The sequence below is a fragment of the Rhyacophila brunnea genome, unplaced genomic scaffold, assembly GCF_057557595.1.
Source record: "Rhyacophila brunnea isolate RB1 unplaced genomic scaffold, BYU_Rbru_1.0 scaffold_13, whole genome shotgun sequence".
In the NCBI taxonomy this organism is placed as follows: domain Eukaryota; kingdom Metazoa; phylum Arthropoda; class Insecta; order Trichoptera; family Rhyacophilidae; genus Rhyacophila; species Rhyacophila brunnea.
The window spans coordinates 17,080,299-17,104,359 of record NW_028232785.1 but is presented as its reverse complement, the minus strand read 5'-3'; the positions used below and the strand labels follow the sequence as shown (position 1 = coordinate 17,104,359).

General features: G+C 36.0%; 1 protein-coding gene and 1 long non-coding RNA gene across 3 annotated transcripts; one reads left to right on the top strand and one right to left on the bottom strand.

Annotated features, from left to right (window-relative positions):
• Nucleotides 1-3,278: 3,278 nt before the first annotated feature.
• On the bottom strand, nucleotides 3,279-9,550 carry LOC147076698 (uncharacterized). Its single transcript, XM_085940413.1, has 3 exons — nucleotides 9,296-9,550; nucleotides 7,311-7,403; nucleotides 3,279-5,094 (listed from the first exon to the last, which is right to left on the bottom strand). Exons 1-3 carry the CDS (start codon nucleotides 9,452-9,454, stop codon nucleotides 3,832-3,834), a joined length of 1,515 nt encoding a protein of 504 aa, XP_085796539.1. The 5' UTR covers nucleotides 9,455-9,550; the 3' UTR covers nucleotides 3,279-3,831.
• A 527-nt stretch (nucleotides 9,551-10,077) lies between these two features.
• Nucleotides 10,078-18,902, top strand: LOC147076697 (uncharacterized). 2 transcript variants are annotated; one of them, XR_015069357.1, is made up of 3 exons: nucleotides 10,078-10,287; nucleotides 13,172-13,276; nucleotides 15,063-18,902. It is a non-coding gene; the product is annotated as an uncharacterized LOC147076697 (long non-coding RNA). The 2 variants fall into 2 exon arrangements; XR_015069356.1 differs by lacking the exon at nucleotides 15,063-18,902 and having other exon boundaries at nucleotides 10,099-10,287; nucleotides 13,172-13,357.
• The last annotated feature ends 5,159 nt before the right edge of the window (nucleotides 18,903-24,061 follow it).

The window sequence follows — 24,061 nt, the reverse complement described above, 5'->3', positions numbered from 1 at the left end:
CTATCACATCATTAATCCTTGTCTGTTCCCTTATTCACTCATTCCTTTTTTTGTCTTTTTGCGTTATGCCCAGCATGCACATTTCCATACCACGTTGTGCTACTCTAAGTTTCTGGATCTCTCTTTTACTTAGGCTCAATGTTTCACACGCATGTGGTTACGGGAAGTACACACTGGTTGAACACTTTGCACTTTAGGCATTTTCGAAGAAATTATTCAGGCGGCCAAAAGCACTCCAGCCTAGCTTTACTCTGCGAACAATTTCATCAAATATACATCCATCTATATACACTTATTGTGCCAGATAGATGTAGTTTTTCACCTGTTCGAGCTGAATGCCATTGATGAGGATCTCTTTTTGGCCCGCAAAGCAGTTTAACATGACTTTATTCTTTGATACATTTATTTTCAAGCCTACTTTGTTGCTTACTCCAGCGAGTGCATTCTGCTTTGGAGGCCTTCTGAGTCTTGCAAACTACTATTTATTGTTATCGGCAAAGCGTAGATGACTCACGTATTCTCCATTTATGGGGACCCGTGTCATTCCAATCAAGTTGTCTAAATAAATCTTTAAATGTAGCTGTAAATAGTTTAGGTGAGATTGTATCACCTTGTCGGACTCCTTTGCTGATAGGAAATGCGCGATGGTTTATGGAGATGTTGTTGCGCTACTGTATATATTATTTAAAATATTTATATAGCGCCCGGGGATTCCTCGATTTCTGAGTGCATCGAGTATTGAAAATTTCTTTATGGAATCGAACCCTTTCTCATAGTCTATAAAACCCATGGATAGCGGCAGCTTGTATTCCTGTTACCGCTCTGATTTCTCTGATGACTTGGATAATATAGTCCATAGTGCTGTATCCTCCTCTAAAGCTCGTTCTCCTGGCTGGTTCTCGTCTAGTACATATTGCAGACGGTTTGAGAGAATTTTATCTTAGTGGATTATTGGATTTGCATCCTTCTGCCTCTAAGGTAGGTATGGCACTTGCATCTTTATTCTATGCATATCTTGGACTAGGACTTTCATCTCTCTGCCACTAATAGATAAAGCCTTTAGCATGACGATTCTTAAAAAAACTCATTTTCCCCAAAAACGGAGTTGCATCCGTCTGCCTCTGAGGTACAGATATTAGGTCCATACTCTGACTCATACACAAATTGAAAAACAATATGTGTACTTGCCAAACCCAGGATTCGAACCTGGGACCCTCGACATTATAGACCGGTGCTTAAGCCACGTGGCCATCGTGGGTGTATCTAACAATAGTAATAGTTAATTATTATGAATGATGATAGCCAACAGTTTAGCCAGTGGCGTCTAGACAAAGTGCCGCTATTATGCAGACTTGAATGATGTCCCATTTCATTTTCATTCTTAACACCTTCAGTCCGGCAGGTTTTTAATAATCTAGCCCTATTCCCGGACAAATTTGAGTTAAATTGGTATTTTGTAGTAAATAATGTAATCTTAGTTTATTGGGTTATTTATGGGAATATTTAAATGAAACTTTCAATAACAATAGAAAACAGTTTAATAATTTCGAATAGTGTGATATTTTTGCCAATAACCTACTTTGGACAGGGGCATCACACTCTTTACACGTGTACCGAGTCTCGCCTCCCTTCTTCATCTTGGCACATTCCTTACATAAATTAACCTTGACGGGTATGCCTTCTTCTGTGTTGTTGGAATCGTCTGTAAGGTATGTCCAGATAATCTGCCAGGCGAATCCAGCATCACATTACACCTCGGAACCAGGGGACAGTAATAAAGTCACAACAGATTCGGGCTTTCTTTAAACACTTACTTCTGTAATTGAAACCATAATCTATCATGTCATCATAATAGATGATGTCATCGTCACTCTGCGCTTATCTCTCAAAGAATGTGTATTTTATAAAAATAAATGTGTAAGATTTTGTGTTACATTATAGAGACGGATTGATACTATTTCTGATTTCAAGACCCGGATGGTTCAACCAGCTGTTGGGGCCATCGGACCGTCCGACCTGGTCACCACAGAGGCCAATAATTTTGTTGCATTTCGAAAATTTGTGACCTCATAATATTGCCAAAGTGAGGATCTCTACTTACTACAATTTTATATTTTGATTCTACGTGCTCGTCTCACCCATGCGTAATTTAAACATACAGTCATGTAAATTGTGTCAAAGCACATAGTGTATGGTGACCTCAGTCTTGGCTATCTACTCCTGAGATATTCCAAGTTATAAAAAAGTGATGCTTCACACCAAATGTAGGGTCTCGTGAGTCGTGACACGCCCGATTAAGACCAAATGTGGTTTGGTGGGGCCATTAACTTAAACCTTAAGTAAGTTCAGTGACCAGGTAGAAGTTTATTGGCTCTAGTGTCTATCGATTCAGGCGATATGCGACTGTATTTAAGGCGAATCCTCCAACTACCAGACACCTCGCGGAAAAATATGAAGCTTGGAAATTAAGACATTATTTTTGATAATTTACAATTTAAAGTGTATTAAGTAATCAGTGACGTCCCGTGGGGTGGGCAAATTGAGCGTCGCTTGAGGGCGGCAGTTACCCGAAGGGCGACAAATCGAGGAGAATCATTATTTATATATTAAATAAATAGCTACCCAAACGTTTGACGGAAATATATTTCCATTAAAAAATTTAGCTCGCTGGTTGTAAACAAAATGTATTAATTATTACTATAAAAGTTTTAAAAGAACTTTATTTTTTTTGTCGGGTTTGCGATGTCTTTTTTACTTCCATTGTCCTTGGACGTCACGTCCTTAGTGAAAAGCAATGACACGTGTAGATTTGCAAATAACATTTGAATTGTAGGTAGGTACATACTTACATTAATTTAAAATGTATCCAAATATGTTTGCTAGTTATACATTTTAGAAGTTGTCAGGCGTATTTTTAAATCTACATACCTGAAATCGTCGATTCGCAATATTGTCTATTGCAGAAATGGCATTTAAATTAGATTAATTACTGATATTGTTAGTATTGTATCCATACAACACATTTCTTAGATATTGGAGTCATGAAAGGATGATAAAAAGTACTGTAAGTATAAAAAAATGTGGCGGCATTTCGGCACTGCCTAGGGGCGGCATTTTTTCTAGGGGCGTCACTGTAAGTAATTAATAAATATGTAGGTAGTGACATCTCCTGTCAAGTGCAAAAAAATGCATCTTCCTTCGTTGCTCTGTTTTGCTGGTTGCTGGTCATCGTCTATTATTTGGGACATAGGAGTAAACAAATAAACACCTCGGAATGGTTGTAAACGGCTATTTTTATTTGACTTATACTCTTGGTTCTTATTACATTTTTATCAATTTTGCGGAGCGCAGAATTTACATTAATTGCAATCTTTGGAAGCATCTACGTGACAAAATCTTTTTTGCGCTTTCGAGATGCAAGCAACTCACCCAAGAAAAGCGGTGTACAAAAATGCAGCGTTGCCTTTTTTAAATGGCATTCGGACAAATAGCGTTGCTGTGTATTTTTTTCTCGTAATCGACCATTACTGAGTTAACTAGAAAATGGTTCCGACCACACTAGACTCCCAGAGGAGACTTCCCACAATTGGTGCCAATTTTGGGGTGTGACAGTAGGTACCTACATCACTTCAAACATAAATAATAATGATACTAAAGTATTTGTGTATCAATTGATTCTGATTAAGGGTAGTTTTTTTTTTAAATTGACGTGTTCTATCGAATGGAGAATTATTATGGATTAATCAAAAACTCCCTTATTTGTGCAAAGTACATATTTTAATATTTTGTCATTGAATAAAATTTGGCGACCCGCCATATCAGTGCATAAATTTATATAAGCAAACTCGTGCCTTGATGTGTAATTTCATGTATTTTTATGACTCGAGCGGTTTTACATGAAAAACTACAAACATTGCATTTATAAGGCTGTTCACCTGTGTGGGTAAGCTTATGTCTAATAAGGTTACGTTTAGTTAGGCATTTATATGAGCAACCATCACATTTATATGGCTTTTCGTCTGTATGAGTAAGTTGATGTCGGCGAAGACCAAGTTTAGTTGAGCATTTAAAAGAGCACACATCACACTTATTTAGCTTTTCACCTGAGTGTGTAAGTTTATGTGTAGTCAGATTACTTTGACACGAGGAAATGTATGGGCATACATCACATTTATAAGACTTCTCGCCTGTGTGGATAAATTTATGTTTTTTTAGATCCCAGTGGGTTAAACTTTTATATGGGCAAATATTACAAGTATATGGCCGTTCACCTGTATGTGTTCGTTTATGTCTCATTAAATTAGTTTTAAACAAACACTTATATGAGCACACATCACACCTGTATGGCTCTGCATCAATGTGGATAAGTTTGTGTATGGAAAGATAACTATTAGTCGAACATTCAAATGGGCACACATTACATTTGAATGGCTTTTCACCGGTGTGGGTTAGTTTATGTCGACTGAGATTTCTTTTAAAATGACATTCATATGGACACACATCGCATTTATATGACTTTTCACCTGTATGCAGAAGTTTATGTCTGGTGAGACTACTTTTAATCGAGCACTTATACGAACATACATCACATTCAAATGGCTTTTCACTAGTATGAATGAGCTTATGTGCGGTGAGATGACTTTTTTTCGAGCTTTTATACGGGCATACATCACATTGAAATGGCTTTTCTTTTGTATCGATCTTTTGTTGTATTCTCACCATAGTTTTTGAAATGGTTTTGTACGAAACATTATTATCAGCGACTTTTACGTTTGATTGATCGTCAATCGTTCCGATGTGAAAAATCTTGTGATTATTAAGATCTTGAAGGGATCCAAAAACATCCCAACAAACACTGCAAATAAAATTATGAGGAAAATGATCCAGTCTTCTTAACCTAATTTGAACCTCTTTTGTTATATTGAGTAAAATAATTTCCTGTTTAATGTTCGGTTTGCTTATAATTATCTCTGGATAATGAACTACGTGTCGGGATTCATCAGGTGCAGCATCCGAGGGCTTAGTGTTTGAATTGTTACCAGTCTGATGACTCCCATCTGTGTTGTGATCTCGTCCATGTTGCTGGTTAATCATCTGCAAAATTTTACGTCGGTTCAACATAAATGTGCATCATAACATGGACAATATATAAAAAAAATCTTGGAACCTAAGATAAATAAGATTATCTTTCTGATTATTCGTGATAAAGTATGGTTTTGAAACCTAACATTAATTGTATTTTATCCCAACGTGTTTACGGTGCAGTTTATATACACAATGTCACATGTGGCCTCCACAGATATGAGGTTTGTATTAACAGATTTTTTTACGAGAAATGGATGTCGCCACTTGTTCAACCAATTAGGTCCATACTCTAACTCAAACACAAATTGTAAAACAATATTATGTACCTATTTGCCTGATACAGGATTTGGACATGGGACCCAGGCCGACACTTAAGCCGCTCGGCCATCTAGGGTGTTAACTTTTTGATTACTCCGTATAAAGAACGAGCATTATTTGAGACTTTTAATTTATTGGGTTGTTATCGCATGTTATTTCTTCTTCTTTCATTGAAATTCCGGATTCGGACTAACAGGTCATTATCAAGAGATGTTCTGTGCAAAAAGGCCGAAAGGATGAAGGAAAATGAAAAAGAGCACAGTGAGCCAAAATGTAATACGATTAGCATCATACTTAACTAAGGAGGTTAACTATATTAACTCAATAAAAAATATATACATCATTGTTTACCACATCCGACAAAACTATTGGAATAAAACTTCAAGAACTAGACATTAGCAAAAGCTTATTTAATCGCCTAACATAATTTTATGATAACCGAACGTATGGCCACCACATCCTAAAGCGGGCCCCCAGGCTATAATCTTTGGCGGCCCCCCCTACCTGTCGCTAAAGGTAAAGGCAGTGTGACTATCTACAGTTGTATATTCCAAATAGTGTTCGAGATAAAAATTAGGGTATTTTTAGCGATTTTTTTGTATTTCTGATCCACCCACTTGAATTATGGAGTTATCGACTATTAACAAACAATAATCAAAAATTGCATCGCAAACCATGCTTTTAATTTTGCTTTAAGTGAAATAGCACCGCAGGCGACATTTTTTTACTATTAGTGCAATTTTGTGATGTGTGTTTATCTCACTTGGCTGGTCAATTTGCCAGGCCAGGCCCCCCTTCAGTGACGTCCCGTGGGGGTAGGCAGATTGAGCGTCGCTTGGGGGCGGCAGTTACTCGAAAGGCGGCAAATCGAGGAGAATCATTTGGATTATATATAAATATGATACTTACATTATATAAATAGCTAAAATTATTTTGTTTTCATGTTGTACAATAATAGCATAGTAAAAATGATATGAACATAATAACTCTGTGTATGCTAAATGGTACAAATCAAATGTGTCAGAAATATCAACGAAATAAAACATCTGACTTTGGTGATTTGGGTGTCTAACTTAATTAAGTACATATATTATATTTATTAGCTTTTTATACTTATCTAAATTTAATTTGGAATGTTTTAGTGGTATATATATTTTGTCAGTAATGTATCCATACGAGACGTTTCTTAGATATTGGAGTCATGAAAGGATGATAAAGATACTATAAGTATATAAAAAATGTGGCGGCATTTTGACGCTGCCTAGGGGCGGCATTTTGTCTAGGGACGTCACTGCCCCCCTTAAGCCAGGGCCTCCTGGCTGGAGCCCTGTCAGCCCCCCCCCCCTTGTGGGGGCCATGAGCGAACGTTTTCATAACGTCAAATGTTTCCTATTTTGATTCCAACCTTGGTTTCACGTTGACATGGGCAGATTTGGAATAGATGAATCTACGCAGTCGAGTTAGTATATGACTCTGAACTAGATGTTTCACTGGATGCCGCCACTGATATTCCAGATATCACGGATTTCACCACTGGCTACTCGAGCAACTTTGAGGACGACTTCAACGGTTTCATTACCCGCGTTGCAGTGATAGATGAAACGAATATGGAGTAAGGAGAAACACTTGAGGATACACTTCCTGGCATATCTCAGCGCTGGAAAGAGGAAGTAGAGTTGGTCGCTCCAAGGGCAGCCGAGGAGGACATGCGAGGTGCAGTACTCATATGACTGAACCGTTTTCAATAACGGACTATACTCCAGCACCAGCCTTGTTTACTACTGACCCAGGTTATTGAAGGGTTGATTTTTCAAGGTTAATAACAGATTTTAGATGCCTACACGATAAAGATAAATAGATGTTAAATCATTTTAAACACTTATGGGTACTTAGCGAAATAAACTTACATGCAAATCGTTTTCAATTTTTGGCGCAAAACAGATGTCATTATGGGTTTGTTGACCTTCAGATGTTTCGTATATTTCAGGTTTGATGTTAACCTAAAATCAAAACAACATCATTCAATAAAAAAGAAGAAAACTTGCTGATGGCATATATATTATGTATGGTGACTAGGCCTTGACTAAGCCATGTATATTTTTATAAATACACTTATTAGACAGTTTTGCAAAAGTTTGATTATATTGTCATTTAGCACTAAACGTCGGATTGGTTGATCCAGCGCCATCTTTAGATTAATAAAAGCCTGAGCATATCTTTTTGATCTTTCAGATCACAGATTGCTTGACATATTGATTCGCCCTTTCTCGTCTCAAATTGAATTATAAAAAAATCTCAAATCAAATATATAAACTATCAGTGTTAAGTGTTTACAAATAATATACATTCCTGTTATTCATCAGCTGTCAAAGTCAGACTAGTCTTCACACAAAAACCGGTGGGTGGTAATATCGATTTACAAAAAATATGTAGCATTACATTATTGTAGAAGGTGTGTTAATGCTAGCGTATTATTTATCATGTAACTCATCTATTCAAATCAAACCATTCCCAGTGTGAACACTACAGACGCGTCAGTATGTGCACTCTATATAACAATGACTGGTAATGACAGGTCATCCATAGAAAACAATGGAGGGGGCGGAAAGGTAGGATCAGTCGTTGTGAATGTATCGGCTTTCTACTTGAGTCGGCAATGGTTGATCACATTATAGATACCTAACCGCTGTTTTTCTTTAATTCAATTCAATTTAATTATATGTAGGTATAATATGAGGCACCAAGGCCAAACGGCTTTTTATCCTCGTCATCTGTAGATCTAGTACTCGCATTTGTATACCTATTAGCGAAGAGCGTATGGTTTTTCGTCGTGGGTCTGAAGGAAAAAATTGAAAAAGAAAAATAACTTTGACAAATAGGGTTAATACAGAGGGAGACGAAACCAAATGGCCTCTTTTTCATCTCCTACTGTAGGGAAAAAAATACAGACTAAGAAGACTTTAAGAGCAGTATTAATGCTCGTGATCTCGAAAATTCGGTGGTGATGGCTGGATCGTAATTGTTTAGATCTTTGATCGACTAGTTTGGGAAGTCTGCTATCATGGTGCTGTAGAATTTTTTTGAAAGTTTCAAGACGTGGTCGTAAATGGTTTTGTAGGTTCAAGTCACTATGAAGAGTGGTATTGCGCACAAACCATGGAGCATCTATGATTGTTCTAAAGCAGTGGTACACAAGCTTTTTAAAGAAGGGCCAATTTATCCATTTTCTAATTTTTCACGGGCCGCAAAGGGTAAACGTGTTGATATATTATACTAGATCAGATATACATTTTATTTTTAATTTAATAGTAGTTACATAATTTTATCAGCAACTTCAATGACTCTTCACTCCGCATTGCGTGCATATTTTTTAATATCGACTCAGAAACGTCGTGCACTGACAAAATTCCTGGAGAACTAACACTAAAATGCGCGTTTTGAAAACAATAATCTAAAAATAGACTGCACCTGCACCACAGACGTTGTGACTCATTGTAAAAAGATAAATTTCGGTCGCAAATCTATACCCGTGAAAATATAATCATATTAAAATAATAAAAAATAGCATTGGGTTTTATATCAGTGACGATTCAGATTATATGCCGTTGCTATTGCATAATTTGTCCACATACCGAACAGATTTTTGTCATATTTAATGAAAAATTTGGTGATGAAGTACTTGTTATTTTAGGCCGCAATAAATGCCATTTAGGGCCGCGTTTGTGCACCACTGGTCTAAAGTATTTGTTTTGTATAGTCTGTAGCGTTTTAAAATGTTTTGGAGGATTAGTATAGCGCCAGACGGGGGCAGCATATGACATAATATTTATATATACAGACTGTTTATATACGTTCAGTATGCTTTGGAACATAGGTACAAGATTATACCTACCTCAAAAGTGCACTCAATAGTCTCCACATGTTCTTGCTTGATGGGCGATTGTAAAGTTTGACCTTCCGGGCTGTGAGGATAGTTGATGGACTCAAAGACACTACTGAGTGGTGTTTTTGTATCATTTTCGTGGTCTTCTGGTTCAATTTTAATGTCCATTTTCAAAATTAATGTTATGAATGCAGGTATTACTGATGAATAGTAGCAGGACGGATGTGTACGTCAACTCAAAAATGACAGCGACTGCATTCGAGTGTTGCCATCATTTAGGATAGTTACAAATTACAAAGAAAATAATCTACCTATTCAATTATTATTCCCTACCTACTAATAATATTAGCCTAGCATGAATGCCTAGTTAGTTGCTATTACTAATGTATTATAAATTAAATCAATTCTAATTGAAGGCGTCCCCCGAAAAGGGGTCTTCAAATTATATTTCGTTCGGCATGCGTCATTTGCACCCGGGACCTGCAATCCGCCCATCGCCTAGCCTAGACCATGCCTCAACTGAGGTATAGCCATAACAATATCAAAGTTTATTATAAATTTTTCGGCAGAGGTACCTAGGTTTAAGTATTATTTCAAATAGAATAATATATTGTAATATTTAAATATTATAACAATAATTATTATTATTAACATTAATATTGGTTACCTACCTAACTACATTGAAGGTACCTATATAAAATAACTTAATTATTTCATTCGCAAAGGAATTTACCAATACCAATCTAAGTCAGCATCGTTTTTATTATGGCAACACTTGATCGTTGTTGCTCAGATTATTGCCGTCAATTTTAGTTTGACGTGGCTTCGTCCGTCAAGAAATACCTTCATTATTAATTGTTATATTTGTGAAAATGGACATTAAAATCGAGCCGATAGATTTTGAATCCGATTCAGGAACTCCACTCAGTGGACCTTCAAACTGTTTGCACAACACGGACCGCATCAAGCAAGAACATGATGTCGTTGATGCTACTTTTGAGGTTAGTTCTCAATGTTTATTAAATCGATTGGAACAACAATTGGGGTCAGTACATGTATGGACTATTAGTATTATTTGGAATATAATCAACCGACATTCATAATGATAAGTAGATAGAATATAATCAATCTAATAATGACATTGCTGCAATGTCAACGTCATGCCCCCCACAAAGGGCTAGGTGGTACTTTTTAATTTAACGTATCTTTTAAATATCGCCTCCCACAGCTCCCTCTACTATTCTCAGTCCCTAGTATTTATGACCTCCCCTATCCAGCTAGTTTTGGGGCGTTCAATGCCCCTTGGATACCACTGTATGACAGAATTTATTCAGTGGCTCTGCACTCGCTGAACGATATGCCCATTGCCATTTCATCTGCTTCTGCGTCGATGACATTGAGCTACTTTACAAGCCAGGGCTCGAAATGGACCGGAGCGCAGTTCTGGTTCGTAAAATTGATAAACTTATCGCTCTGTCTCGTGGAAAAATAATTTGACCGTCTGAACGAGATTGGTCATACAACAAAAATCTAACAAACTTATTTTTATAAAATACACAGAATTTGATAACTATGTTAATATCTTCAGAAAATTGGCGAGCGCTCCGGTTCGTAAACATTTCCATTTCGAGCGCTGTTACAAGCTACAAGCCAGCGAATTTAAATCTGTTTGTAAACTCGCCCAGCGTCATCATCGAACTAGCTAACAACAAGCAGATTGTAAACAATCTACCGAAAAAAGTTGAAAGCCGGGCTTCTTTACACGCTACACGCTGGCGTGTGGGCCAATTCGCGTCTGCGCAGTAGAGCGATAGTGGCGATCTCACGGTAAAAAAAACAAATAAATACGTTCTGTCAAAATAGTACAAAAATGAAATGGCTTCTGAGCGAGTGGAAAGTTTTATATCATCACAATCGCACTAGCTGACTCGCTCACTTTTAAAATTGCTGAAAAGCAGCTTGTAAAGTAGCTCAATGTCATCGAGGCCTTAGCGACCTCTATCATATCACTTTTGTCCTTAAAGAAACCTCTATAGTAAATGCGAGGTATCCATAAAGGCATCTAGAAAAAAAAACACTTGTCCGCTACTTTAACTTTTGTTTTCTTTTGTGATCCTTCACCTTCCCATGATACGTTGCGCTCGCTACTCGTAATTTTTGGTTTTCTCTTATATTAATATACCATGATTCACATGCATGATTGAATGCTGGTAGCACACATTGGTAAGTCACTTTTGAAGATACTATTCAGCCGCCTAAATGCACCCAATGTCAATTTTATTCTGTGGGTAGTTTCGTCATGCATCCCACCGTCAACTATTGAAAGTATTATTAATAGTTGCGATTTATCTATATTACAATATTAAATTAATACTTATTTATTGGTGGCGCTCTTCGCAAGTGGACTGTATAATTTGAAGGATGATGTGGATTCCGGATCTAAGGGTGGGGACGATCTAACAGAATGCCAGACACTGACCTTTATGATGATTTATGACGGCTCCGTGGTCTGGTTGCACTGTCACTCGCGCGGTACTTGACGGTACACAGTTTATGTATGATAATGAGGTTGATAAATGATGTTGGTTTGTATGATTGAAGAGGATATGCATGTCCGTAGGATTGAATTAATCAATATTTGTGGTTTAGCGTAAACAGGCACACACACACACACACACACACACACACACACACCGGTGTTTTGAACTAACTCTTGAATCACTCTGTTTCGCTGTGCGGCAACACGCACCAGTGAAGTAACTTGAGGTAGCGTGAAGTAGCTGCCTCACCCGCGACGGTGTTTTTAAAGTCACTCTTTTTGAGTCACGCTGTTGGTAGGAGGCGACGGTGAAGTATAACAACTTGCAACACGACCGCTTACTGTATGTCATTCGAGCTAACTACCCGCGACGGCTGTCTTTAAGTGACTCTTGTCTTTCTCACCTACGACCGATTAGTGACTAGTAACTGCCGGTCACTTGGTCTTGTGGCAATAATACTGGATTTCGGGGTAGGTGGGAAATAAGGATAACAATCGGCGTAAACATTGATATATTATCTATATTATTATTCTCCTATGTTTTAAGTAACCGTCCACATATGACGCCACACGATGTTGGCTAGTTTTTATTAACCATTGTCACATAACCTTTCACCCTCTGTCTATGTTACGTCACATTTTACTATTTATAAAAAACGTTTTTTTTATGTTAGTATTTATCCTTAAATCTCTGACCCCAATATTGTGTTTTCAGATCCTTATATTATATTTTTTATGTACATTGTGACTACCCCCTCCACCTAGAGCGTGACGTCATATATGGACGCCCCCTAAGTACTTCGTATTTTTAACTGGCCATCTATAAATTATTATATTAGCTGCAAGTATGGCCCCACAAAAGTGGGGCTAACAGGGCTATAGCCTGGGGGCCCGGGCTCAGAAAGGGCCCGGCGTGGTGAGTCGACCAGATAAGTGATATAAATACACATCGCAAATACTCCCTAATAGTAAAAAAAGTCGTCCGCGCTAGTTTCTATAGGAAAATAGCTAGGCGCTATTTTCTTCAGTGATATTGTAATTCGGAATTATGTGTTTGTACGATACAATTTTTATTTGTGTATCAATACTCGACAACTCCATAATTGAAATGGATGTATAATATTAAAAAAAAAACACTAAAAATATACACATTAATTTTTCCGCGTACACCATTTGGAAAACGCTACTGCGGAGCATCACACTGTATTTATCCTTAGCGATAGGTAAGGGGGCCCGCCAAAGATCCTAGCCTGGGAGTCCGTTTCAGGATGTGGAGGCCATGGCTGCAAGTACCTAGTATGTTCCAGACATTAGCAAATTTTTTAATGATATTGTTTTGTTTTTAGATTGACATCAAACCTGAAACGTATATAAAGTCAGAATACGATCTCATGCTTAGACACACTACTGACAATAACTACCATGCATCGAGGGTGCAAAATGATTCAAAGGTATGTAGATAAAATGCTTTTGACTCAAGGATCAACAATTACCGGAATAATATTTTAAAAAAATTGATACTACCCATGTCTCGAAATATATATGTATAACAGGTCAGTCGGTCAATCCACGCAATAGGAGCGTACATAAGTGAAACGGCAAATAATTTTCAACTGTATGTGGAACGAAATTTCGGCCGCGTTGCCATTCGAAGAGCAATAGTCGACCTGTTTGCATGTCAATTGGTTTTGTGATGGCGTCGGAGGAATATATTCTTACAGGATACAAGAGCCAAATTTGACTTTGAAACCAAGATATTGGTTCGGAATAAAGGATATTTCGCACGATTGGTAAAGGAGGCCGTTGAAATCCATAGACACCCTGAAATATTAATAGGGATGATGGATTACGGTTAAAAACGTCATGGCTTCCGGCACTATCAGCAAAATCCAATATTCAAGCCGGTATCCCTGGTCGTAACGATTGACAGATTATTCTGAGCAACGTTTGCTCTTAGCTTATCGGATTCCTTTTAACATTCTTAGAGCAACGTTTACATTCAAATACATACCCACACTACATTTTCATCATAAAACATATCATCTCTTGATAATGGCCTCTGCAACGAGCCCGAAACGTCGAGTAAAGAATGACGAAGGACACACGGTGGAAACCCAAAAATCTACTACGATAATATATTCTTAAATCGTGTAAAGATGACTAAAAAACGTTCTGCATGTACTTGAAAAAGATAACATGTTAATGAATATACTATTATTATTACGAATATAATAATAAACATAACATAAAAAATACGCATGTTGAATTTTTATGACAAATTATATTTCGTTCGGCTTGCGTCATTTGTACAATCCGCGCATTCCCTAGTCACGAACTTTTTAGACCATGCCTCAGCTGAGGAGCCTTAAGTTGGATAGAGTCCACAATAGATTTCTCCACTTAAAGACATACGGATTGTTTCCTTATGATAATGATAATAAAATGAATTTTCGACTAGTTTTCTTCTTGGTATGCTATCAATCAGTGGCGAAGGCTCCATAGTAGGCGATTATTTAATGCCTACATTCTAAGAAAAATAGATCTTCAAGTAAATAATTTAATTTAAAAAAATAAATAAGCACACTGAAAAATTCAAGACAATTCAGAGTCATCTATCGTCAGAATTTAGAAGTACATAGTATTATTTTATTTAGTGAGGTTTACAACCATAACTATCGCGAGTAGCGCCGCTTGCAATTTGAGTTTTTTTTTTTGATAATTTACAATTTCAACTGTACTAATTAATTAATAAACAAGTATCTGAAAACATCAAAAAGATTTTTTTTAAGTCAAAGTTAAACATACAATTGTCACATATTTGGTATATTATAGCTTTCGTTATTATTACATTATTTTTATTATAATACATATATTTCAATTCTAATGGATTCAAGCTCTGTACTATTCCATTTTAGTCGGTTTTTTCGACCCGAGTTTCGCCTTTCGGCATCTTACCTTCATTACCTACCTAGGTAATAGAGTTTTTACCTACTTTATTGCATTGATTTATTATATAAGCTAAGGTTAAGAGTGTTCGTTGTCAGTGTGTGTTTACCTTTGGTGAGTGTACACGGTGCCTGAAGATGCCGAAAGGCGAAACCCGGGTCGCAAAAAACGACTTAAATGGAATAGTACAGAGCTTGAATCCATTAGAATTTAACTTCAAATTCCATCAAGTACCTTCAGTCGATAGTATTAATACATATATTTCAATTAAATTTTATTGATGTTTTGCAGGTATTTACCCGACAACGTCCATCAGGAAGTCATATTACGGATGGAAGTAAACTGGTTGGCAATACTATTTCAAACGCTATACACAAAAAGTCAAATGATCCAGACAATCTAACCAAACCCCTGGACACTTCAACTAATGAAACTGGAGACGACATAATACACTCTCGTGAGATTACTTTAGAAGAAAATAATGTTAAGAAGGAAATCTTAGTACTCAGTGTTCCAAAAGAGGTTAGAATTAAGTTGAAAAGAGTACAACATTTCCCGCGTAATTTTATTTGCAATTGTTGTAACTCAGTGTTTGTATCCGTAAAAGCTTTAAACAAACACAAAATTATTCATATTGTAGCCAACGGTGACCAAGCGAATCTGATCTCTAAGAAAAGTCAACATATTTGTGATATTTGTTTGTGCAATTGCTTTACTTCGGGCAAATTAAAACTACATAAAATGATTCATACAGGTGAAAAACCATTCGAATGTGATATTTGCTCAATGAAATTTACACGCCTTGGTAATCTGAACCAACATAAAGTGATTCATTCAAATGACAAACCATTTGAGTGTGACGTGTGCTCTTATAAATCTGCAGATTACCAGAGTCTCAAAAGACATAAAATTAAGCATGTCGATGAAAAGCCGTATGAATGCGCTGTTTGCTCATATAAATGTTCACGAATATCTTATCTAAAAAAACATAAGCTTATGCATTCTGTAGAAATGCCATTTAAATGTGATCTATGTTCTTATACGTGCAGACGCAGCATTAATCTCAAACAACATAAAATGAATCACACTGGCGAAAAGCCATTTGAATGCGATGTATGTAGTTTTTCATTCAAATCTGCACAATACTTGAAAGTACATAAATTTACTCACAGCAATCAAAAACCCTTTGAATGTGATGTATGTTCATATAAGTGCTCACGTATCGGCAATCTAAATGCACATAAGATGATTCATACTGGGCACAAACCTTTTCAATGCGATATATGTAGTTTTTCATGTAGAACCACTCAAAATTTAAATTCACATAAAATAATTCATACCGAACAAAGACCTTATAAATGCGATTTTTGCGGTTTTACATTTAGAACCGCCCAAAATTTAAATGCACATAAAAAAATACATCCTAACGATACGTTTACTCATGTAAATGAACCGATAACAGAATGATTCCCCAGTTTGCCCTTATTTATTATAATAATTATTATATCCTTAGTATGATGTGTTTTGTGTACTATTAGATAGCTTTGAATGTGTAGAGTGATATCCTCACCACTGTTTTCCTGTAAGAGGTGGCCAATTATATATACTAGATTATCCAGTTAATAAAACAATTTGAAAACATCTCGTGCATATAGGTACTAATACCTGGAGGACGACGAACTCAGGTGGTGTGAAGATTGAAGTCCTGGTATCTTGGGGGATGGAGAGAGGCATCGAGGGTGGTCACATTATATTAGGGAAAAATTTATAACACGGATGTTTGATTTGATAACGCTCCGCGCAGAGCTTGACTTATTTACACTAAAGCATAGACAAGCATTGGTAATATTACATTAGGATAAACATTGATTTTTAAAACGGTTTGCCGAGAACTTTCACTTCGCACGGCACTAGTATTTCAAGGGTGGATTTATTTTTGTCACATATCACAGTATTCACTTTTTGCTTATTGCGCCGTTGCGTGATAGGGGTTATAAGAATATTTATTAACACGGGAATACTACAAGGAATATACTGATTTGAGAAATCGAGACGGGTGGAGTTTACTTGTTTCGAGGCGCCCCCCGCGAAAACAAAAAAGGGGGGCGCGTGAGACGTATCTCCTGTCTTTGCGAGCGAAATCGGACTGATTGAATTGAATTATTTTCGTCTACGCCCTCGTAAGATGCCGGAGAGGGGCTTGCGGGTGCTTCATAAATTTCGGATAAAAAATATAAACCGCCTTTCTCTCGGTAAGGGGCGATATGAGAGGGGTGCGGGGCGGGTTACTTGTTGAAGCTTCGAAACCTTAACTGTAAATTTAGCTCGGTGCCTACAGGCCGGAGAACCCTTCTGAGAAATTCTAGGTTTAGAAGCGTATTGAAATGAATGTGCGTCGTCTAACTCTGACAAATGCGTTTTGCGATAATAATATTATTTTACAATAACTATCGGGAATATGTGTATGTTGTTTTTAAATATGTGGTTAGATTACTAATTTAGAATTTGAAACGTTTTCGTGCTAGGGGTTTCGTTTGGTAATAGTACATACTAGAAAAAAAATCGTTTTTGCAGAAAAAAATACGACGCCCGACGGGACTTCAACTAGTATAAAGAATGTTACATTCAGTAATCCTGAGTCTTGTTCGTTGAATAAAAAAATAGTTTATTAACAAAAAAACAATTCTTAAATTCTCTAGAATATTGCATACTGGAATAATGTTTTGTATTGTTCAAGTGGAAATATAAAATGTTTTATGTTTGATCGTTATGAATTACTTTTTTTATCGCAACTACATTTAAACACAACCATAGTAAACGTAGGTACAATGTTTTATAATTATATCCTAAATTAGTCGCTCTCGAGTTCATTTGGTATAATTACTTGTATAGATAGTTTTAATTATGTAGGTACCTTACTTACCGAAAGATATTTATTTATTCTGTTCCATATCCGCAAAAACTTTATCATCGCTCTATTTACGCAAAGTAATCTAAACTTCTGAGAAGGTGTTTGAGCCCTCTGTCATGTATGTCGTCTCTGAGTACATAGGTTTACCAGATGGAAAAAGTGAACGGAGAAAATTGTTTGATTTTAAAAGAAACAGCTCTTCAGAAATGCTATTGTGGCCAGAAATACCTTCCTGTACATTGGTGGCTAATAAATGATTTCAAATAGCGGACGTAGGCCGTTTCTAAAATTCATTGAAAACATTATTTTTCAAATGAAAATAAGGACGTGACTCCATTTTGGATATCATCTGGGAATCTTATCTCTGAGAGACCCCGTTGTAGTGCTTACTTGTCTGTTACTGTGACAGTTTTTGTGTGAATATTTCTATGCAATGAATGAATTTCTCTGTAACACAGTGTTCTAATATTGTTTTATGAAATTATTTTTGTAAGGCTTCGGCTACATATGTAGGTGCTGAGCTAGGTGCTATGTTTGTCTACTAAAAACACTACTGCCACATTGCACGCTACAGTGCGAAAACTTTACGGTGATGGGCGGCGGCTTGAAGAACTAGATCCCCTCCTCTCGCGTTTCAGCACTTACAATAATTCGAAATCGAAAACCATAGACAAGATACGACACACACGAGCGCCGCCACCAGGCCTCACGTTAAAGATTTTGGTCTCTACGTGCTTAGGTACAAATTCATTTGACATTTCGGAGCGCTCAAGTCAACAACGATGTTCTCACAGAGAATTTACGTTTAAAATTTCGAAAGTCTCAGATGCGAATTTGTTGGGTGCATAATGTCAATTCATCCCATACATCATTATTCATAACCTCAAAATATACGGTGTTTGATGTTTGTCGTACTGAAGAAACATCCGCCATCTTACAAAATCACTAGGCGACACAATAAAAATAACCAACACGTTTGTTTGCCGGGAGACTGGTCACTATGACACTAATAATCACGTAGCGAGGCGCGAAGTGTGCAGTGTGGCCATTAGGATAATATAGTGTGCGTTCGTTCGCTAGGATATTTCACCTAGCACGTAACCACCAAGCAATGCACCTGCCTATGTGGCCTTAGCCTAAATGTATTTCGTCTTGTGTAACCTTTGTTATATACATATAAATACATTTTCATGTGTGTAGAATAAAACATTTGTTGCTACAATAATGTTGAATTTTATTACTTATATACCTACGTAATCATATCTCTATGTTATATACTTGTTACATATATGTTGGAGTATATGTCAGAGGGTTACTTTTGACTAATCAAAACCACTGTTTGGGGAATTGAATACTAGATCGTTTGCCAGGGATTGTAAATGCTTTTGATTATTATCATAAGGAAGAATTTCTGTATTGTAGTCTCGATCTTACTTCATTATCTGGACGGACCTGAGGACTCCAAATAATAATGCCAAATTTGAGAACACTCAACGCAGATGATACATAGAACTCTACTCTTTAATGATCTTGGAACCTTCATAATAAAACCAAGCATTTACCAGCTCTAGTACTGATGTCAAAACTATGTTGATTGAATTTAGACGATACTTCAGTGAAACGGCAAATAATTTTCAAATATAGGCGCGACGAAATTTTGGACTCGCTGGCATTCGGAGAGCGAACGTAAAGGTGTGAATACGTCAATTTGTTTCGTGATGGCCACGGGGATATTAATTCTTAAATCGTGTAAAGATAAAAAGAAAAACGTTACCCATTCACTTGAAAAAGAAATCATGTCAATGAATATATTATTATTGTTACTAATAGAACAATAAACAGAACATTAAATGGACGCATGTTGGATTTATATGACAATTTATATTTCGTTCGGCATGCGTCAATTGCACCCGTGCATCGCCAAGCCACAATCTTTTTAGACCACGCCTCAACTGAGGTATAGCCTTAAGCCTGACATTATACGATACATCCAAATCCTTTACATCACTAACTTATACTCAATATCAAATATCTAATGGAAAATAGCCAATTAGATATGTGATAGTTCGATATTAAGTAGATAAGTATAAATAAATTGATAAGTGAAAGATGAGGTTAACTTGTTAATAAAAACTATTTTCCATGTTACTTACTAGTCCAATATCAAATTTATTTACACATATATTATTTACAATTGCAAACAATAATGTTACCTATATATTATAATATTCATACTAGTTCTCCTATGACATCGCTCGAAATAGTAAATTAAATTTAATGAATGAGACATCGGTGTCCAGACACTGTAAATTAAATTTATTTAATGTAAGTAGGTAGGTAAATTACCATATTCGATTTTATTGGAGCATATTTTGGGTCTCCATAGAGTGAAGACTGTATTAACAGCTTTTTGTTTTTACAAGAAATAGTTGTAGGTAGGTAAGTAACTTGTTTAACCTATTAGTTCCATACTCTGTGTAATACCAAATATGAGTACCTTTTCAAAACACAACATTCGAATTTTTAAGACATAGGATTCGAACCCGTGACTAACTGTCTTATAAGTCCAATGGAGGAAATATACCAAATAGATATAACAATTTTATTAATTTAATTATTACAATTATAATATTTACTGGCTACAATACTTAAAAATCTTCTCAATACTCGTTATAAACATGAATCGGTTTATTAGGTATGGAATTGAGGTTCAGTACAGAGTGGCTTTGTCGTAAATTCTACAGACACCAAAGTGCCTAGTGTCCTGTCTGAAACAACTCTACTTTTTGAAGACAGAAATGTTTAAATTATGTACATACATTAAATTTAATGGACAAATACAATATTAGAACAATCTACTTTGAGATTAATTGAGGTAAGTTATGATATTACTTAGTAAGTAAATCATTCAGCTTAAAAGCAGACATTTTACTTAAAAAACAGAGCGACGACGTGAATTCAAGATGGCGGCGGCCTCAGATATTGATAATAAAATCATTTATAATTCCTTTTAAAGATGACGTATGTCAATTTCAAACTCAACCTATTTTATTCACATTAAAAAAAATAAACCAAAATGGTAAATTGACTTTTACCTTTAAAGCAGTGTTGCCATCTTTTCAAAGTGGAACTATAGTACAGAGCCTCCAAAATTATAGTATTCGGGGAAAAACTATAGTACGCGTTGTCATCAGCTGTTGAAAAATGTACAGGTTTTTTGTTTCTCGGAAAAAAAATAACGGAGAATTTGAGAAACCCTTTTTATTTAGGTACCTCTTCCGACCAAAAATGCTTACCGAACAATTCAAGATATTTCATTTTAAGCCAAAGTCAAGGATTTTTTTTTCGTTTTTCGAACAATTTTTTTCCAAGTTCTCCAAATCGTCTTATATTGCGAAATTATAGTACTTTATACCAATTTATCGAACGAAAATATCGACATTTTAGTACTTTTTACAAGTTTTTTCGATATTCAAAATTATAGTACTTTGGGCGTACTATACCGGTTTTATATCATACATAGTACGCGGAACAAAATTATAGTACAAATATTATAATTATAGTACGGTTGGCAACACTGCTTTAAAGAGTTATTTTCAAACACGTGTAAGAAACACCTCTATTGACCAGTATGATTTTTTTTATGTTTATTGTAATTTCCGATGCTGATTGTAACAAAAGAACATACATCACATTTAAATAGTTTTTCACCACCAGTATGTATTCTCTTGTGTTTTTTTAAATTCCTGATATCTGAAGATTTGTAAGAGCACACCTCACATTTATATGGCTTTTCGCCTGCATGGTTCATACGATGTGTTCTCAATGCTTGAGAGTTTCTACATGAAAAATCACATAACTTGCATTTATACGGTTTTTCACCAGTGTGAGTTGTTATATGATTTTTAAGATTTTTGTTATCCGAGGATTCGTACGGACATTTATCACATTTATATGGCTTTTCACCTGTGTGGATTAATTTATGTACTTTAAGTTTGTATAATATTCTATATGACATATCACAGACATCGCATTTGAATGGTTTTTCGCCAGTGTGAACCATTTTATGAGTTTTTAACATATACGCCGTTTTAGATGAATGACTACAAATATCGCATTTATAAGGCTTTTCTCCAGTATGATTCATTTTATGTACTTTAAGTTTACTGATGTTTCTGCATTTATATGAACAAGCATCACATTTATATCGCATTTCACCTGTATGAATCATTTTATGAATTTTAAGACTTTCAATCCGTGAGAATTTATACTCACATTCGTCACATTCATGTGGCTTTTCAACTGAATGTGTAAATGAATGTTTTTTAACGGCATCACTTGTATGGCCCGTATATGAACACATATTACATGCATATGGCTTAACACCAGTGTGAATCCTTTTGTGGGTCACGAGATGGCTCTTTTCCCAGGATTTATATGAGCACACGTCACATTCATATGGCTTTTTAGCTTTGTGTATCATTAATTTGTGTATTCTCAATTTGTTCGAGTTGATACACTCGTACGAACAAATGTCGCAAATGTGTTGACTTTTTTTAGCGATTTTTGTGTTCGATTGATTGACAATCGTGTCACTATGAACAGTTTGGTAATTGATTTCTCGTTTGACGTCTAGTTCATCAACGACTATCTCTAAATACTGTGGTATATCTTCGTCATGGGATACATCGGTTGTTGGGTCCAGGGGATGTTTAGTAGGATTCTGTTCTATTTTTGTCATTGAGTCCATTGTAATGTTTGATAAGCTGCTCACCGGTTGATTATCAAGTATCTTAGAATTATCCATGATACATCGCTGGATAGATGTCTGCAAAGTAATTACCTTATGTTAATTTATTACAATATATATTTTTCATTTATCTGTCTGGCTGTAATGCGAGAGAGAGAAAAATCATATACATAACTGTGCGGCAGAGAATGAGAGATACGTGTCGTAAACGTATTGAATAAAGAGATAAAAAATACGGAAATGTGAGAAAGCAAGATGGTAGAAGAAACATTGGAAGAGGTCAGGTGTATGTGTGAGAGGGAGAAAGAAAGAAATAAATTTCATCTGTATAACCATTGCCCACTGAAGAAGGAAGCCGATACATTACACGACTGGTCCTACTTTTCGCCCGTCCCGTTGTCTATGGATGACCTGTCATTGTCTATAGAGTGCTCGTACTGACGCGTCTGTCGTGTTTACTTGTCGAAGTATTCTTAGTTCAGATTTCTTTTAGATTATTTTAACATATTTTGGAGATCTTGGAGTTTATCTGATTTAGTAGTTATGTGTTATTGATAATTGGAAGTGACGATCAAAGTAAGTAAACTTATTCTGTGTATAATAATATTATAATAAGCTAGGACGTTTGTCATTGTGACAGTCGATTCTAAACGATATTAACTAATAACTTATTTATACTCTTCAGTCATTATAGAATACCAAACTCTGCTTGCAAGTACGGTATCAATAAATAGTATGGCAGTGGACCACTCGTTGCTTGTGCAAAAAGTTATGCTCAGGCTTTATTAATCTAAAGATAGCGGTGGTATAACTAACCCAAATTCAAGAATGTTTACAGCTGACACTGCTGTATGTTAATTTGTTATTTATTAATATATAATATCAATCATTACAACAGCAAGAAACGCATTTTGTGCAAGAAATAAATTTAAAAAAGACATTAAAATCACAGATAACTTTTGTGCGACTAATACAAGAGTCATTGAAGATATTGTTAATTACACGTTTTCTATGTCCTGCTACATCAATAAGTCAGAGACATTCAATCCATTTTGTCGTAGGTATCTCTCAGGACTCTTAACTTCAGGACTTTTAAATGTTATGATGATATTTTTCGCTGATGACTTTGAAACTCCTTTTGGTCACCTCGGATGATTGTCGTCAAATCCAACTTGATAATATAACTAATGCGTCAATTACATTGAGCTACTTTACGAGCTGCTTGTTGGCGAATTTACAATCTGCCTGTAAAGTCGCCCAGTGTCATCATCGAACAAGCAGATTATAACCACTCTAACGAGAAAAGTTGAACGCCGGTCAACTTTACACGCTACACGCCGGCGTGTGGGCCTACTGCGTCTGCGCAGTAGCAACCTTCCGGTAAAAAAACGAACTACGTTCTGTCAAAATAGTCGCTGGCTTTTGGGTTCACAGCGAATGGAAAGTTTTGTGTGTCATCATCACAATCGCAGTACCTAGCTGAATCGCCCGCTATTAAACAGCTTGTAAAGTAGCTCAATGTAATTGACGCATAAGTAATATATTAGATTGGGGCACAAGTAATAGACTATACATTATTATTTATAAATAAAATATTTGAGTAATTTTCCAATTTGATATATTATGTCA